General features: G+C 37.2%; 1 protein-coding gene across 1 annotated transcript in view; it reads left to right on the top strand.

Annotated features, from left to right (window-relative positions):
- XRN2 (5'-3' exoribonuclease 2) overlaps positions 1-19,959 on the top strand; it is a 91,362-nt gene that overhangs the window by 60,828 nt on the left and 10,575 nt on the right. Inside the window, exons 23-27 of the mRNA XM_059406443.1 lie at positions 1,019-1,098; positions 2,300-2,356; positions 11,148-11,216; positions 11,314-11,445; positions 12,762-12,889. Of these exons, the coding sequence (XP_059262426.1) occupies positions 1,019-1,098; positions 2,300-2,356; positions 11,148-11,216; positions 11,314-11,445; positions 12,762-12,889 (466 nt within the window). The remainder of the gene's footprint in view (positions 1-1,018; positions 1,099-2,299; positions 2,357-11,147; positions 11,217-11,313; positions 11,446-12,761; positions 12,890-19,959) is intronic.

The following is a 19,959-nucleotide window of genomic DNA, read 5'->3' as shown; positions in this document are numbered from 1 at the left end:
CCTGGGATCATGACCTGAGCCGAAGGCAGAGGCTTAACCCTCTGAGCCACCCAGGCGCCCCACATTTGTTAAATTTAGATAAAATAGAAACAAGTGGGGTGCCTGGATGGCTCAGTCAGTTAAGCTTCTGCCTTCAGCTCAGTCATGATCCTGTGGTCCTGGGATCAAGTTCTACATTGGGCTCCCTGCTCAGCAGAGAGTCTGCTTCTCCCTCTACCGCTTCCCAAAGCTCGTGGACACATGCTTGCTCTCTCTCAAAAATAAATAAATAATATCTTTTACAAAAAGAAAAAGAGGGCACCTGGGTGGCTCAGTGGTTTAAGGCCTCTGCCTTCGGCTTAGGTCATGATCCCAGGGTCCTGGGATCAAGCCCCACAATGGGCTTTCTGCTCAGCAGGGAGCGGGCTTCCTCCTCTCTCCTTCTCTGCCTGCCTCTTTGGCTACTTGTGATCTCCGTCTGTCAAATAAATAAAATCTTTTAAAAAAAAGAAAAAGGAAAATAAGAAAATGTACCATTTTAATCTTTAAAAACCATTTTAAAAGTATATAATTTTGTGGCATTAAATCTATGTACAGTGTTGAGCAGCCATTCACCACTATCCACTTTCAGAACTTATCATCCCAAATAGAAACTGTTATCCCTTAACAATACCTCTCCATTCTCTCCCCTTATTTCTGATAACCTGTCTTCTACTTTCTGTCTCTGAATTTACCTGTTTTTGGAAGTGGAATAAATGGAATCCTATAATATTTGTCCTCTTGTGTCTGACTTATTTTACTTCGTGTAATGTTTCCAAGGTTCATCCATGTTGTAGCACGTATTAGGGCTTCCTTTTATGACCATAGTATGTATACACTGCATTTTCTTTGTCCATTTATCTGTTGGTGGAAACTTGGGTTGTTTCTTCCTCCTGGCTTTTAAGAATAATGCTACTCTGAACTTTGGTGTACACGTATATATGTGAATCCCTGCTTTCCATTCTTTTGGGTTTATGATCAGGAATGTATTTTTCTACAGCCAGTGGATGTACCACCTGAACTATGTCATGGGATTCAAGGAAAGTTTTCTTTGGATGAAGAAGCTGTTCTTCCAGATCAGTAAGCATTCATTTGTGCACATTGGGGTGACTGGGAGGAAGTTTAGCTAGCATTTTTTCCTTATTGCCCAAATGTTTTATTTTCTAGTAATAGTAAGAAAACAAAACAACAGAGAACCTGCTGGACTATAAAAATACTTGGGGTCAGAGCCCACCTCTTCAGCCTAGTAGCTGTATCACTGTGTGCAGGGAGCCCCTGGGGGTCCCTAAAGCCCTTACAGGAGATCCATGAGTTCACGGCTATTTTTATAATAATACTAAGATGCTATGATATTATTTGCTTTTCTCATTCTCTTTCTCTCTTGAGTGTACAGTGGAGTTGTCCAGAAGCTGAATGTAGTGTGGTAGCTATCTCAAGAGATTGAATCAGAAGCAGATAAGAGAATCCAGCTATTAAGATAGATATTAAGCCAGATATTAAAGAAATTTTCAAAAATGTAAGACAATGACCTTCTTTTTTTTTTTTTTTGCTTTGTAAAATAGTTTTTCATTAAAAATGTTATTTATGTTAACATGTAATAGGTTTATTACTGTTATCTTTAAATTAGTATTTTAGAAATTTCTTAGTTTTAATTTTTAATAGGTAAATATTGATACACATAACCAACATAACCAGAAGCTCTTTGAGGTCCTTGATTTTTAGAAATGTTTTAAAGGGATTCTGAGATCAGTTGTTTGGGAATTGCTGGTCGGTCATATCTTCCTCTTTTGTAGATAATGGGTGGTTTTCCAAAGTGATTATACTATTTTGTAATCTCAGTGGCAGTTTGTGAGAGATCTTGTTGCTCTACATTCTTGCAAACCCTTGGAATTGATTGTCATGACCTTAATTTCTGTCAGTTTAGTGGATGCTTATTGGCACCTTGTGTCTTATAGATGCATTTCTCTAATTACTAATGAAATTGAATGCCATATGGTATATTTATTAGCCATTAGGTTTCCCTCATTTACCAAGTACCTGTTCTGTTCTTCTGTGCCCCTTTCTGGTTTGTTTGTATCCTTTACAAATTCTGATATGAACCGTTTGCCCAAAATAGTTTTCTGTTGAGATTACAAGCAAGGAAGACAGGGTCCTTTTTTTAAAGATGTAATTGGTTGTGTCATTTTTTTGTTGGTACATTTTAATGATTTCTCTTTCCTAAAGCAACGTTTTAATTCCACTTGTCCAAAAGGTTACAACTTACTCCCTTTTTTCTCTTTAGGATAGTATGTTCTCCTGTCCCCATGTTAAGGGATCTGACACAGAACACTGCAATCAGGTAAGTCTTCAAAAATTAATGTCGTTTGATCAAAACACAGCTCTGAACTTCCAGATAAGTTTAAGAAGATCCCTGAATCACAAGGAAATGGCAGCTATTATTCCACCAGTGTTTTGAGATTGGAGAGTCCCTGTGTTGCAGACCTCAGAACAGAGCCTCTTGACTTTAAATTATGTATATTGTTAAGGTTACTGATTTAACAAGCTTGCTTCTCTGCTTACTGGTTTCCCCTGACAACCTCTTAATTCTTCCTGGATTAGGAAAGTAGGAGGTAGAAAGTAGGAGTTTCTAAGAGTAGTTTACTATGTAGGAGCAAACAGACCTCTTTACCCCAGAGACCCACACAGCTTCTCTTGTGTTATAACAGATTATTTTAATTATATTTACAGGTGTGGCCCTGCAGCGTTTAAAAACAAAACATTACATACTTTATTTTGGTTGAGATAGAATAAATTTGCAGAAATGTTTACCAATAATTATTATAAACTAAAATTAGATCATTTCTGCTACCTGGAAAAATGTATTTCATTTCTTTTCTTTTCTTTTCTTTTCTTTTCTTTCTTTCTTTCTTTCTTTCTTTTTTATTTTCAAATTTTTTTAAATTAACATAATGTATTTGTTTCAGGGTACAGGTCTATGATTCATCAGTCTTCACACAACACACAGCACTCAACACAGCACACACCCTCCCCAGTGTCCAACACCCAGCCATACAGCATTCTGTATGTGTAAAATATAATGTGACTGTTTTGAATAAAAACCAACACACTTATTACTCATTTGCTTAATTCTTATATGTAATTACAAATCTCGATTGCAGGATTTATGTTACCATTTTCTTCAGTCTTTGGGCAAGACTAAGGAAAACACATCCTAGTAATTCAAGGATTTTGTAAAAGCCTGCTTGCGAAGACTGTTACTGAATCCTTCTCTCCAAGTCATTGTTACTATTTCTCTTACTCTTCAGAAGTATTTTGGATTTTATTTAAATTTATCATTCTAAAGTGTGAGCATATTTATTTTCCTATTAATAGATTTAGATAGATAGCAACTGCCACTTTAGAGGAGCTTTTATTTAAAGAAAACTGTCATGAATTTGGAAAATCTTTCTAAATTAGTTGCTTTTATCTTTACACACATTTTTAATTTATCTTTACATGTAATTTGTTCTGGCTCTCTGTCTTTGGGTTCTTCTGTTAAGGGTGGAGTTTAGAATTGTGGGCCATGCTCTTGCACCCATCACAAATAGTCTGGTTCAGGTAGATCCAGTGTGGACATTTTATTAACCCATGGGATCTCTCTGCCTTGAAACAGTGCTTCAGGCCAGTTAATCCTACCAGTTCCCTCCTTGGATTGTCACATGCTTGCTTATGCTCCCCAGTTCTGCATGTTTTCAGGGGCCTTTCTGCCCAGCCCTTTAGAAGTACTTAACTTTTTTTTTCTACTTAACTTTACAATTAGGACAGAAAGACTTGTCCAAGGGAAGAATTATAAAATTGGCAAATCCTCTAACTTCTGTGTGTATTTTGGTGTTATTGTTGGCTGGTTGGTTCTGAGCCTGAAGAAGGCCTTTGGTATTATTTGGTATCCCTTGTGTTCTCCTAAGATTATTAAACTTAACAAGACAAATACCAGATCTAGGTAGAAATTCAGACATATGTTGAAAACTTTATAATAAAATCAATTTGAGTTAATGTCCTAGAGATTTATGAAAGACCACATTAACTTTTACCTTATAAGCTAATTTTCAGTGTTTCCTATGAGGGGTAATGAGGTTGATCCAGTTTATTGCAGTTTTTGTGTGTGTGTTTGGGGGCTTGTTTTTCATCCCAGTCTTGTGTTTGTTTTATAAATGAAAATCTGAGAATGCAGGCTTTGGTTCCAATTGCTGGTTATTTCCATTTTGACTCCTGTCAAATTTTTTTTCCCTTCTCTGTTTGTATGCATCCAGTATTCCATCCCATATTTGAGAAGTTCTTCAAGTTGAGTTTAGGTGGGTTTTCCTACCACATAGCTCTTACCTGTAGTGTTAAAAAGGCATATGATAAGAGGTTATTGAAGTGTTTAAGTTCCTAGAAGGACTCTTAGAAAAATACAGTCAGCTGTGACCTAGGAGATCTCCCTCTGCCCCAATTCTGATTCCATAAATCAGCCAACATATTAGTAGCTTAACTTTGAATAGAATAGAGCTATCTCCCTTATTTTTCCTGATCCCATTCTTCACCATTTTAATTTGCTTAGATGTAATATTTTTAGACTAATTCTTTGTTAACTTCAAATATAGGGGCGCTTTGGTCGCTCAGTCAGTTAAGCGTCAGCTTTCAGCTCAGGTCATGATCCCATGTCGGGCTCCCTGCTTAGCAGGGAATGTGCTTCTCTTGCTCCCTCTGCCTCTTCCCCTACTTGTGCTCTTCCCTGTCCTCAAATAAATAAAATCTTGGAGGGGGGGGGCTTTATATATATAAAACCTCATATGATCTTAAAATTAAATTTTCTTCCCACTGCAGTGGCACAGTTTTCTGTTCATCTGGAGTAGAGAGACAGACAGACAGACACACACACACACACACACACTCACCCTTTGTTTTACCTCAGACTCAGCGTTCTGGCCTTCTTTGTCCAGTGCCCCCCATCAATTCTCCTAGCTGATCTCCCCTTTCTATCCCTGACCGTCCTGCTGCTCTGCTCTCTTACATTATGTGCTTTGGCTTCTCATTCTACCTTAATTCCTATATCTATACTACTGCTCTGGATTTTCTTTTTCCCAGTTGTTGTTTGTTTCTGGCTCTTCCCAGTGAGCCTGTGTTTTAGGGGGTTTTGTTGTTTTGTTTTGTTTTGTTTTCCTTTATTTTGAGTTTCTTCTGAATTACTGTAATGATCTCCCAGCTAATTTATTTGATTCCACCTTCCCACTGAATCTACTGGCATATGCTATGAGGCTTATCTTTGTTAAACACTGCCGCTCCTCAGAAATCTTCGCTCTGTATTGTCACTGGAATTATACCTCTTTGCTTTTTGAAGGCCTGTCCTGGTTTGGCAGAGCTATAGCTCTGTGCCTGAATCCCCACAGTTCCTCAAGGACACCTGCCTCCTCCTTCAATGCAGGCTCTTCCCATGAGTATCCCATTGACTTTTGTGCCTTCCTTACATTGTTTGGAATGTTCGTTCCTTTATATCCTATCTTTCATAGCTTTTCTTCTCTTCTGAAATGTAATCTGAAATTTACTTAGTCTTATATGTTATTTTTATCCGTAGCACTGTTAAGATTTTGGTGGTTTTGGTTTTGGTTTTGGTTTTGGTTTTTTTCCTCCTAGCACCTGGCATAGTTCTAAACTTGTGTAAAAGCCCAGGTGTTCATAGTGTTCATAGTGTCAAAGCCCAGTGTTTGCCATCATCTTCCAGCAACGCTTATTCCTTCAGAGGAGGGTTTCTCAGACTTTCTATGAATCAGGCAAGGGGTAGAATGTTTTATCTCTTCAAGGAGGTTTTCTAAAAATGTGAATTTTTAATGTAACCATTACTGCAGTATTTGTAAGACTCATGGTTGGCAAGCAGATAACTTGAAATCAGAAGCCTAGAGGAAGGAGAATATATACAGTCAGTCACAGATTTGATGGTGAAAGCTCTTGGGAGGGCTTAATTTCCACTGCCTGGTTAGCCTCCTCTGATAGAATGTCAGAAAAGATATGTTAAGTCCTATAAACTTAAGTGCTTTAAAATGTCAAGTATATGAATCATGAAGTTTTTTTTTTACAAGAGCAGTTTGCCTTGGTATGCTGATTTAGCATTAATTAAGGAATGTCGGGAAGGTAGAGTAAAAATATGTAACTTGATATTTGGAGTTTTCTGCTATCTTTGTGAAGTGTGCTAGCACTCAAGCAGTAATAGTACTTAAAATAGCATTTCTAAGGCTAATTCTTAAAGTGAATTGAGTTGGAAAGGGGTGTTGTACATTCCATTCCTTTTCTGTTGAGACTTTGCTATAGTATTTTCTTCTTACTAATGGTGTCTAAAGTACTACTTGTAATACAAATAAAAGCACTGCTCAGTTTTGTTATTTTCAACCATGCTTAGGTTTATAGTTTTTATATTCTGTCCTTAATGTGCTTGTGATGACAATTAGGTGATTAAAATAACAGGGAGGTTCCCTACCAATGGAAGGATCCATTATGCTACTCCTGGACATGATGGTCTGGTAGATAGAAGCCTAGGCTTTGTAAGTCAGCTCTGTGCCACCTGGAAGAAGTAGTGAAAAACACTTGTGTTTACAGAGTTAGATGAGCAGTACACATCTAAACACAGTTCTCTTACCTCAGAAGGGCCACCTGTTGAATCTATAAGCTGTTCTGTTAACTCATTTCCTCCCTGAAGGTGCTTTTGTGTTATCTCAGTGTTACTGCTTTCTCTCCCCTGACTAGCTCCACAGTTAAGCTCTTTTGTTTCTGGTGGTAGAAATTGTCAAAGATTAATCTTGTTTTTCTTCTTTATTATTTCTATTTTTATTTATGTATTTTATTATAATAACATCATTTTTGTTATTTTAGTTTTTCTATTTATAAGAATTTTAATTACATAAACCTGAAAAAAATGAAGGAAATTTGAAAGGTTGGGTCTCAATAAAGTTCCCCTTTGGGACTTTGACTAATGGGCTCCTGCCTGGTTTATGTGTTTCAGGTTTTGTTTTTTGTCTTTTTTTTCTTTCTTTTTAAGATTTTGATTTATTTATTTGACAGAGATCATAAGTTAGGCAGAAAGGCAGGCAGAGAAAGGGGGAAGCAGGCTCCCCACCGAGCAGAGCCTGAGATCATGACCTGAGCCAAAGGCAGAGGCCCAACCCACTCAGCCACCCAGGCATCCCTGTATTTTCTGTTTTTGGAGAGGTTTGTTTAAGTTGTGGCTGGTGTTTCACGTTGGAAAAGTACAGTTGAGTTGTACTTTTCTTGTTTTATTTTCTAAAAATATAATAGTTCTTAGTATATATTTTTGGGAATAAATTACTAAAAAAAAACCCACCCTGAATCAATGAAAGCTTAACTCATTTTAGGAGAGAATAAGTCTTCAAATTGTTCTCCAAGATCCAAGGGAAAAGAATGCTTTAATCTTTGAGATCAAAAATAGCATCACTTATCTCTTCAGTGGGGACCTCCAATCTCCAATCTTATTTTTAGATGCTCCTTTTCTGTCTCCTAATAGTTTGTTTCCTATGAAGTATATAGATCACTCTGTTGAGTTTGGTTCTGAGGGTAAGTAGGGGAGATGTTGGAGATTTTTTTTCCCATTATCTTGGAAATTTTTTCCCTTTTAGAACATGACCATGAATGATGGAATTTTTAAAGCAGTTTTATTGAGGGACAGTTGACAGTAAACTGCACATATTTCATAAATAAATGGATTTGTTTTCTCAAACACTGGTTTCGGCTGTCTTATTATGTTTCTTGTAACCATTATCCTTCAGGAGAGATTATCCCTGTAAACCTGGGGTTCTCTACTCTGCCTGGGAACCCATTACCTTGACTGTTTCTTTCATTTAGTTTCCATTTTTCTGTACATCACTTACAGATCTTCATCTCAAGCCCTCACCTGAATGTGATCTTCATTCTAGTTCCAGCCCTGCTATTTATTTTGCCTGCCCAGCATTTGCACCTCCAGCGCCTATTGAAGGCCCTTACCTAGACTGTGTCGATGATCTTTTAGCTCTCTCTTACACACTGTTGCCAGGAATTTCTTTTTGAGTTGCATTCCTGATCATGTTTACTCCCTGACTGACTACCTGAAGTGATTTCACATTGTGGTAGAACTGGCTGTCAATGATATTAACCCAGTTTGGCCAGCCTATGTTCCTGCTCACCTCTGCTCACAAACTTGCTTGCTCCAATCTAGCTCTTCTCAGCTGAGGTTTCACTTGGGAGTTAAGGCTTGAGACGTTGGGATGCCTGGGTGGCTCAGTTGAGTGACCAGCTCTTGATCTCAGCTTAGATCTGGATCTCAGGGTCATGAGTTCGTCTCCTGATCTCAGGGTCATGTGTTTGTCTCCTGTGTTTTGCTCCACGCCCTGTTCCATGCCCAACTCTACTTAAATTTAAAAAGAAAAAAAGTCCTGGATGCCTGGGCAGCTCAGTCAATTGAGCATCTGCCTTCTGCTCAGCTCACAATCCTGGAAGTCCCAGGATCGGGTCCTGTATCAGGCTGCCGGCTCAGCAGGGAGTCTGCTTCTCCCTCTAACCTTGCCTCCTTTGTGCCCTCTCTCTCTCAAATATATAAAATCTTTACATAAATAAATAGATAAATGATTTCTAAAAGGCCCTCAGGCCAGTTCTCAAACTTAAAGCATTCATTTCATATAACCAGTCAGTTTGTGTCTTATTCCTTTAGAATGGGAGTAGTTATATGTCTTTCTTGGGAGAATTTAGGATGTAATCACTTAGATCATTTGTATAGGGATGGCTTCTCTCCCAGATCCCTATTGAGAAGGCTGCTCCAATTAAACTGAGCTATTCCTTAGTTCCTTTGGAAGCCCTTTCCATGTCTTGGTTACATTTATTTCCTCCCATTCTGTAACCAATCCTGTCTCACTTTATATCATGACCTCTTGGATGATGTTTTCCTTGGTCCCAGGTGAAAGAATCCTCTTCCCTCTCCCCCTTGCACACATGCTTTTATCCCATATTAACAAAGACATGAGTGGAAGGTATGTGTACACACATCCTTTGACTCAGCATCTTTTCTGTGTCTGTTGTTGCCTTTTCCACTTTCTTATGAAAATGTTATTAAATATTTCCTATTTCCTTTATCAGAAGGGGAGACAAGCTTGATGCCTGGCCAGGATTTGTATCCCCACGCCCACCCTGAGACTGTGTATGCTGTGGGAACTCTTTAAGTTTGTTTGGTAAACTGCTGAAAAGCTCTCCTGACACAAAGATAACTGCTTTGAGACATTCTAGTTGCAAGTCTTGCTTTTTATTACTGATTTTCTCTCTTTACTTTGTATCTGGAAGGCCCTAACGAACCTCTATATTTAACTACCATTTTCTTTGTCACCCTCTTAAACCTGTAACAGTGCCCTAAGCCACTTTGCCCAGTAGAGAACATTTGAGATAAAGACAGTTGCCAGTGAAGAGTGAATTGTAAGAGGAATTGATTCAGTAAATGAAGTATTGTTTAGCTACTCTTGAGATCAGCATTTTTATTATAAATGAAGTTATTTTTGTGTACTTAAAATGTAGTTAAATCCCAGTGCTACAAAAGTAGGTCCTAATAATTTAAAGTGGCAATATTTGAAGAGAAAAAATTAGCTATCTAAAATGTCAACCAATTCAATAAAACCTTCTTGAGTAGAAACGTTTTCCTGCCTCACAGTGAGGTCTTTTATCCATTTCAAGTTTATCTTTGTGTATGGTGTAAGAGAATGGTCGAGTTTCATTCTTCTATACATAGCTGTCCAGTTCCCAGCACCATTTATTGAAGAGACTGTCTTTTTTCCACTGGATATCTTTTCCTTCTTTGTTGAAGATTATTTGACCATAGAGTTGCAGGTCCCCATCTGGACTCTCGAATAAAACCATTTTCAAGTGTAATCATGGAGGAATTTTAGAAAATAAAAAGCACAAAGAAGGAAAGGAGATAATTATACAGAGCATATCACTGATTACTTTTTTGAATATATGCCTAGGCTGTTGTATACATATTGAAATGTCAATTGAGGATTCCATTTTTGTGGAGAATCATAGTTTCTTTAACCAGTACACTATTAAATCCCACACTTAGGTTTTAGTTTTTCAGCATGAATACAAATATCTTGAGCATCCTTAGGTATAAACCTTTGAGTACAGATCCAAAATCCTAGAAGAGGCATTGCTATATCAAAAGGAAAACTTAAATATTTACCAGCTTTCGGGACATGCAAACCCCACCAGAAAGGAAGCTTGATCCAGCTTATACTCAACAGTCTGAGTGTACAGATTTATAAAATACAATAAGCCTTTTGTATAGTTTTCAAATTGTGACTGTTCCTGATACAAGGGAAGCATTAAGAGAGCACGATAGAGGGCTCCAACTGGGAAATTTAACGTTTTTCCCCATAGATTATTTGTGTTCACTTTCTGATTTTGTGAGTATTTCTAGTGGCATTTGCATCTTTTCTTTCTTGCCATAAGAACTAATTTTCCCTAAGGTGCTGGAGGGTAAGTCTTTGCCCCACACTAAACAAAATGAAAGGTATTTCTTTTAGGGATGCCTGGGTGGGTCAGTGTGTTGAGCCTCTGCCTTCAGCTCAGGTCATGATCTCAGGGTCCTGGGATCCAGCCCCACATCGGGCTCTCTGCTCAGCAGGGAGCCTGCTTCCCCTTCTCTCTCTGCCTGCCTCTCTGCTTACTTGTGCTGTCTCTCTCTGTGTCAAGTAAATAAATAAAATCTTTAAAAAAAAAAAAAAAAGGTATTTCTTTTATTGTCTTTTTGTTGTTTGTAAACCTCTTACCCCTGTCTCCAGTATCCTGTTGGAATTGCTCAAGATTTGAAGCAGTGTCTGTTTCTTCTCTCTGATCACCCACAGTTAGCTAGAGCATGGTTTTTCCCACAGAGAAATTTACATGTAGGCTATGTACTAGGGATTAGCAGCAGTTTGGTGAAAAAGATACCTAGCTCTTTGGTCAAACTATTGATTAAAATAATTTTTGGAGAGAAGACTTTTGAATTTTAGTTACTCTTTTTAAACATGAAAAATACCTCAGTTTACATAATAGTTGAGCCAAGGGAATATAATGAAGTCATTAAATTGTATGTTGCTCTCTCCTAGTATTAATTTTAAAGACCCACAGTTTGCTGAAGACTACATTTTTAAAGCTGTAATGCTTCCAGGAGCAAGGTAACAATAATGCGGTTATAAAATATGAACTATCTCATTTTATTTTGTATGAACAGTGTTTATTCCAGTACTAAATATTGTATTTTCAAATGGTCAGAAAACCAGCACCAGTACTGAAACCTAGTGACTGGGAAAAGTCCAGCAATGGACGGCAGTGGAAGCCCCAGCTTGGTTTTAATCGGGACCGGCGGCCTGTCCACCTGGATCAGGCTGCATTTAGGACTTTGGGGTGAGTAATAGGTTGCTATCCTTTGTATGTTTTGCTTTTTTTGAATCATTCACAAGGATTAAGTTAGTATTTATCCTACAAATATTTAAGAGACCATTAATTGAAACTACTTGGCAAATATTTTAATGACTTTGATACTCTCATGCTCTTCATTTTTAAAATTCACTTTTGTTTCTTTGGTTTATGCTTTATGTGTCATTTGAGAATTCTGTTATTTTTTCTTAAAAGGTTCTCCTGTCTTTCTGACAGATCTTTCAAAGGAATAAAACATTCTCTTTACCTTCAAGAAAGTTTTAGCTGAATTAATATATGGCAGAATCTGTTTAAAGTGTTAATCAAGGGGTGCCTGGGTGTCTCAGTCAGTTAAGCGTCCGCCTTCAGCTCTGGTCATGATCCCAGGGGACTGAGCCCCCCATCAGGCTCCCTGCTCAGCAGGAAGCCTGCTTCTCCTCTCCCACTCCCCTTGCTTGTATTACCTCTCTGTCTTTCTCTGTCAAATAAATAAATAAAATCTTTAAAAAAAATAAAGTGTTAATACATTACAATATATGATGCATAGTACATAACAAGTACATAATAAAGTATATGATCAGTACATGAAGATAACTCAACTTTGATCCATATTCCTACTTTTTGGAATTTATCTTGAGAAAATAATTTTAGAGGGGCATAAAGTTATATGCCCAAATCTATAGTGCATTATTAATAATAGTAGTACTAAATGAGAGGAATAATTTAATAAAATGAGACATCACCATAGTGAAGTACTCAATAGGTATACATCCTATAATTATGAAGCCAACGAAAAATATAGGGAAATGTTTCATAGAATTGAAAATGGCAAGTTATAGAACAGAAGTATATGTAGTGATAGCAATAGCATGGGTCCCTGAGGGCAAGATTTAAATATGATACAAAAAAGAAAAGTAGACTCCCTCTTTACATGAAGTAATTAATTAATAATTAATTATCAGTTAAGAATCTTGGTGTGGCAAACAAACATACGCTATCACCCTTACCATTGGTACTATTTTAAACTTTGTTGACCATAAATCTTTTTTTAAATTTTTTTATTTTTTATAAATATATATTTTTATCCCCAGGGGTACAAGTCTGTGAATCGCCAGGTTTACACACTTCACAGCACTCACCATAGCACATACCCTCCCCAATAATTATAAATCTTTTAAGTTTGTATTATCTTTATCAGATCTAGTAGTAAAGGGACAACTACTAGCATTTATTTAATTTATATCAGCTGTCATGTAATGAATCTGTCTATAAATTTTTTTCTGGTTGGTGGGATCCTTTTACAGCCATGTTATGCCAAGAGGCTCAGCGGCTGGCATTTATGGAAATGCTGCACCACCACCTGCAACTTATCAAGGGAACTTATACAGGCCGCTGTTGAGAGGACAAGCCCAGATTCCAAAACTTATGTCAAGTAAGTTTTTACAAATTGATATTTGACATGCTAAATGAAATATTACAGCAAAGGTTGGTTTCTAATCTCATTGCTAGAAAGATGTATTTTATCAGGGCAGAGATCGTGGACTATAAAAACATATAATTTAGAAGAATTATAAGGGAATGTAAAGTTTTCAGATACTTTTATTTTGGCTGTATATAGTTAATTAAATAATATGAATTGGATTTCTTACTTTTATCTATAAATATGCCACAGTGAACCTGTGCAGAAGGAGGTGTGTGGAGTGAATTGCTTTTTATTCCATTAATACAAGTACTGGGGCAGTTAAATCTGGTGCAGTAGATACGGAATTGCAACCTCTTAATCAACTGAAAGGCACTAGTATCTCCCTTTCATGATGCACATTGTATATTGTGATGCATGTTAAGATAAAGCCAGGTATTGGTTTAGGAATACTCCTTTAATTTCGTGGTTCTCTGAAAATCTTGGCCTTTCCCTGACCCCTTGTAACCTGTTTTGTGGATAGAAGTGGTTCAGAAATGTTACCCATTGAAAATAATTACATGGCATTTGGATTATATTGGAAAAGGAGAAGAAGGAGTTAAATGTTAGGCTTTTTATAGATTTTGTATTAATTTTAAATTGTGTCCCCATTTTGTTATTTTTTGAGTTTTGTGGCTGTGTTCAAGTCATGTGCCAGGTTCTAAAAACCATCTTCTTCATAAAGCCTTTGCTTCTCCATTCCTGATTATCTGGTTGCTGCCCAACCAAACTGGGACAGCATGGTGGTGGGGGAGACAGGACATGTGACTGTGGCAAGATGCTAAACCTTTGTTAAATCTAAGTGTTATTTTATTAAGTTTCTTTCTGATTGTTGGAAATATTTCATCCAAATTAAATTAACAAAAACAGGGGGCTGCTCTGAGAAATCTTTTTTAAACCAAAGTTGTAGTTGTGAAAGAAATACCAGATTAATGTGAAGATTGTTGGGAAGTATTTATCCTATGTGCCTACCACTGATTTCATGCTAATTAAGTTACAGGCCCACTTTTTTTTTTTTTTTTTTTTTAATACTACCCACATTTTCCTGGTACAGTATCCAGGAAGAAATTGGTTCTGAAGGTCTCATTCTGTCTTAGAGCTCTCTCTTTTCAGTGTATTCTCTCTGCCTATCTCTGTCTCTCTCTCTCTCTGTGGCTTTATGATATTGAATGGAACAACATTAAGACTACATGACAGGGGCGCCTGGGTGGCTCAGTGGGTTAAGCCGCTGCCTTCGGCTCAGGTCATGATCTCAGAGTCCTGGGATCGAGTCCCGAATCGGGCTCTCTGCTCAGCAGGGAGCCTGCTTCCTCCTCTCTCTCTGCCTGCCTCTCTGCCTACTTGTGATCTCTGTCTGTCAAATAAATAAATAAAATCTTTTAAAAAAAAAAAAGACTACATGACAACTATGGAGTTCAGAGGTTTTATTCTACTTAGTGAAACACAGAAAGGGCACAGAGTTTAATGGGCCTTGTGGGGATCTGCTTATGCAGTAGTTTACTTAGCTGCTTTCCCCCTAAGATTTAGCAAATGACATTTCTGAATATTTCCATATATATATCAAGCTATGCCACATTCAACAGAGAGGTCTAATTACTCTGGAAGAGTCACCTATGCCCTGACATTTTACTAGTAAATGGTGAAAGCATATCCAGCTTTTGATAAAGCCAGCTGTTTGACATATTCCTTTTTAGTTCCTTTTTTTTATGACTCTTCACCATGTACTTCTATCCATAATGGTATCATAGCTTCCAAATAGGAAGAAAAAAATGAGATGCAGAGTGCTAGAACCAAGTATACTCTCTATGGCTTAGGTTAGCTGGTATTTCTCAAAATGATGGTTATGAGGCATTTCTGAGGTTGTTCCATTTAGTAAACTTTGAGAAATTTGGAGAGAGGTTTGATCAGCAAAGGTGAAAGCAGGTATTCTCCATTATGTAGCTTCCTTTCATTTCATGTTTCCTAAGGCCCAGTCTCTGGACCTGCTGTCATCATAATCCAGATTATCACCCAGACAACTACTTAAAGCCTTTTAGAATCCTTTTTTTCCACTTAAATTGATTGACTTTAAATATAAGATTATATCAAAGGATATGACATTGTATTTTTTCAGATATACATAAAAATAAGTATGTAATTATGAAGATAAAATGTTTGTTCACATTCCCCAGAAACTGATCTTATATACCACCTGTGGTATGCATACCACACTTTGGGAAATATTCCCTAGATCTTCTAGGGAATCATAGACCCATATGGGAATCTATAAAAACCATGGACTGCCTTCACAGAAAATAAGTCACTCACTCAGTATGGTGTTCATGTAAATCCAAGTGCTTCATTCTCAGGCCCCCTTTCATCCTGCAGGATCCATCTCCAACAGTAAGAGTAAGAAGAAAGTCAGGAAGGTCTTTTATTTATCAAGGTCACATCAGAGGTAAAGAATTCATGTCTTTCACGGCCTGTAATTTTTTATAGTTCTTAAGTTTGTCATCTTCATCAACAGTCAGCTCTTACCAGATTAGCATCTGTGCATTTTATTTCAAATAGTAGGGTCACCTCTCCCTTTTTATTACCTTGAGTCTCTCATTTGCCATTGTTACCGGTCTTATGAGTGACTTTAATTAGAATCTATTTCATTCAGAGTCTCTATTTTAATTATATCATTAAAAATAGGGAATATGTTTTGTAAAGTAGGGATTGATTTAGGGCAAGAAATGAGTGTCCCTCTCTGCTTGGTGACTTGTGTAATGCTGGGACTTTCAAAGGGAATGCGAATGGTAGGAATGAAAAAGTTTATGGGAAAAAATCAGCAAGAATGTGCTATTCAAACTGAGCCTACTGAGGGGAATTTGGGCTACTCTGGCTTGATGGGGGGGAAAAAAAGAGTTTAAGGTATATGGCAAAAAGTCAGGTGGTATTAAGCTTAGAATAACTGGGGGCGCCTGGGTGGTTCAATTCTGCGTTTGCATTTGGCTCAGGTCATGATCCCAGGGTCCTGGGATCAAGCCCCTCATTGGGCTCTCCCTCTCCCACTGCTTGTATTCCCTCTCTTGCTGTCTCTCTTGTCAAATAAAAAAATAAAATCTTAAAAAAAAGAAAAGCTTAGAATAACTAGTACAAAATTCTGGGAGCATAAATGGGAACCAATTATGAGGGTGGGAAAGCTGATTTTTTTCCCCTCCATACTTCTAGTGACATTTTAAATGGATTTTAACCGTAATACATGTTAATTAAAGGAAACATGGCAGATAATAAAATATAAACACCCGTAATCCCACGGTCCTGCAATAAAGCAGTAGTTTCTTTCATTATATTCTTACATGCAGTTTTTGAAAATTGGATTATTATACATGTATCTTCATATGCTTTTTTACTACAATGTAACATATAAAGTTCTGAGTCACAGGTGTGAAGTTTGATTAATTTCTATGAAATGAATACATTCATGTAACCACTACTTTGAGCAAAAAGTAGAAAGTGACCAGTCTCCAGAAGGCCCAGGTGCCACTCCAGCCCATTAAAGTAATTATTTTCCTGACTTCAATGTCATAGATTTGTTTCATCTGTTTGTTTAATGGACTCTTAACACGATTGACCTTTTTGAAAATTTGCCCTCTTTTGTTCCATATTTTGTTTCTGAGATTTATCTGCATTGTTTCTGCAGCAGTTCGTTCATTCTCATGCTTCCCCTGCTCCATCAGTGACTATGTCGTCATTTCTCTCTCTTCGGGATAGTGTTTGGGTTGGTTCCCGGTTTGGGGCTTCTGGAGTAGTACTGCTATGAAATTCCTGTGTCTTTGAGCACACATAAGTAAACATCTCTGATGGGTAGGTATGTATAAGTAGTGGAATCGCAAGGCTACGTGCACGTTCAGGTCACATGCATGTTCAGCTCTTGTGAATAAAAATGCCAGACACATTTCCCAAGTTAAATTCAGTTTATACCATTTTACCTTCCTTTAGCGGTGCAAGGAAGGTCCAGTTGCTCCACATTCTTACCAGCCCTTGGTATTGTCAGTCTTTACACCTGTAGCCATTCTGTTGGATGGGTAGTGGTCTTCTGCTGATATTTAATTAACATTTTCAGATGTTTTAGCCAAAATTTTTTTCTGATTTTCTCCCCATAAATCAGTCAAGATGGTAACCAAAGTGCATGTGTTAAGTACATTTATTTTTCCTTCCTGTCTTAATTAGATGTGTGGAATAATGTTAATTCAAAACTTCTGAAATGTTGAAAGTAGTTTTAAATCCCTGATCCTGCCTTCACAAACCCTAAGCTTGTGAGCCTCCTGGTTAAGGTAGTGGCTCTCATCTGATCTTCCTGAAGTAACCTGGAGAGTCACCTATACCAACAGCACAAGTTCATCTGAACTGTGGAGTAGCATAGTGTAGCATGTAGAGTGGTTAAGAGAACATAGCCCCTGCTTTTACCATGCCACTTAGGAGCCCTGTGACATCCCCGCCACCCCCCTCCTCATTTCTAAAATGGTACTGAGAATACCCCTCTCACAGAATATCCATAATAAAGGAGTTTGTTATTAAGTACTGGAAATGGTGCCTAGCACACAGTAAGTGCTATGAGGGCATTAAATATTAAAAGATCAGCTTTCCTTTTTATAAAATCGTGAACTGTGAAATTTGGTCAGAAGTAGTTACAGTAAAATTGAGATCTAAGCCATTTAATTTTTTTTAATGTTTGTAGTATCATAGCTATTTTCTTTATGTGGTACAAAATAACACCCAAGGCAGGCCATTTGGTCAAACTCTGTGTCTGCTATAGGTGTTTTTCACTGTTGGTTTTTGATTTGTCTTTGATGTGTCAGTTTTTGGCTGATGAGTAATTGTCTGGGTACTGATAACTTGCTGGAGTCAAGTGCAGCCTTGAGTGCTCCATGTGAATAAAGCATTTCATTTCTGTAACCCAGAGAACCCAGTATGTCACTTCTCTTCATTTCAGTTGGTAAACTTGTCAATTAGCTGCATTTGGAAAGTGATTTTTGATTAGTGCAATCAGTAAACATGGAATCTTTCCTGTGATTGCCGCGCTGATTAGGTAAATTGTCACTTGAGGAGCTATTGGCGAAGCCTTGGTTTATATGGCCTTAGAGCTTTAGAAAAGGGATAAGTTTTTAAAGACCAAAGGAAAAAATTAACTGTCATTTTCCCTCTCTCGCTGGTACCTTTCTGAAGTGCAATTCACTACCTCAGAATTTTTTTTTCTTCCTCTCAATGGATCTTCTGTTAGAGCCATACAAATGAATGATAATAAGTTTGTTTTACCTTCTACTTCATTACTTACCAGCCAGGAAATATTTCTGCTTTATGAATACTTAAGGGTTATATATATTTCTCGGAGCCACATGAAGAGATTTGTTTAAAAGTAGCCTTGAAGGTTTTCTTTGATCCTTTTTATTTTTCTTTTCTTGGTTGAAAGCAAGAGATGTTTTAGTAAGTGTGTGACAGAATTTTTACATCCTAGGAAATTTGCTTAGGTTTTAACAAAAACTATAGTTTTTGCATGTGCTAAGTTTATGTGAAAGCAGTTATTCTGGAAGTGAGAAATAGTAAAAGCAAAATAGAGTGTGAAGTACCTGGCATACTAAAAATGGAAATAAGGACTTTTGCCATTTGTCTAGGCAGGTGCGTAGGTAGACTATTAAGAAGGATTCCTTCTCTCTACAGACAGTATTTGTACTTAATGAACTTTACATTCCAATTCCACTTAGAAATATTGTTGTGCTTAATCTAACATGAAGCATATATGAATCTAATGAATATGTATTCTGGATGATGGTGACTTTCCCTCCATTTATTTGTTCTGTTTCTAGGAGAAAATATACAAGATTTTTTTCTGCCTTTATTTTTCATGAAACATTTTTGAGGTTTTTCTTGATTTAGATGTATCTTATTTTTGCTTGATTTAAAATTTATTAGGGATCCTGTTTGGAAGCTTCTACAGGTACCATGGAGAGTATGTATTCTGTGATGATACCATGTATATAGAGACCCCATGGAACCAAAATCATGGAATTAAGTCTTCATGGTAAAAAGAGGCATGTGTCCAGGATGACTATAAGTGATTCCGGGACATGAGAAATACAGAGCTAGACAGGGGTCCAAATGAAATTCACTGTATTCCTTTTGATTTTGGTTAGTTAAATTAACTAATTTTATATATGTAAGACACTAAAATAAAATATACTTCTGGAAACATTTTAACCAGTTCTCATGAAACTAACTTGTGTACAACATCTGAATAGACCAGTGGACTTCCATGTTTAACAAAGTAATGATCAGAGGGCACCTGGGTGGCTCAGTCGGTTAAGTGTCTGCCTCAGTTCATTAAGTGTCTGCCTTTGGCTCAGGTCATGATTCCAGGGTCCTGGGATCAAGCCCCAAATTGGGCTCCTGCTCCTCCTCCCTTCCGTGCATGTTTTCTCTCTCTTTCACTCTCGTTCTTGCACTCTCTCTCAAATAAATCTTTAAAAAAAGAAAAAGTGGCCTAACCATTTATTTTACTTTCAGTAGATTGCTTTCTCATGAATGGTAATGTGTTGAAAATCATATATGTGTTGAAGTAAGTGTATTTCACGTTTTTCCATAGTAATAAACCACACATTATCATTGCTGTTTTTGTAGGAATTTCTGGTTTTACCTCTAATGATTATGATTTCCTATTTATATATGGTCTGTAGAAATGATTCAGAAATTATTCTGGGCCTGTAGGGATCCTTCTTTCCCTGTTGGTTGTGGGTTCTGTGGTGATAACCCCCGTGTCCCCATTCAGGTTTGGAATATCTAATGACTGCATGAAAACTCCTCAGCAGTGTTCCTCAGTTTGACCTCTACTAGTAATGGCTTTTAAGAGATGGAAAGGGTCTTAACTGAAATCGACTAGAGGTGCCACCTTCCTTTTTATGTTTTTTTAGATTTTATTTTTATTTATTGATTTTTTATTGCCATATAACATGTATTATTTGTTTCAGGGGTACAGGTCTGTTACAGGGGTACATAATTCATGGCGCCCACCATAGCACATA

The sequence above is a fragment of the Mustela nigripes genome, chromosome 7 (assembly GCF_022355385.1).
Source record: "Mustela nigripes isolate SB6536 chromosome 7, MUSNIG.SB6536, whole genome shotgun sequence".
NCBI lineage: Eukaryota > Metazoa > Chordata > Mammalia > Carnivora > Mustelidae > Mustela > Mustela nigripes.
The sequence above is the reverse complement of the archived record's forward strand: the minus strand, read 5'-3'. Positions and strand labels throughout refer to the sequence as shown.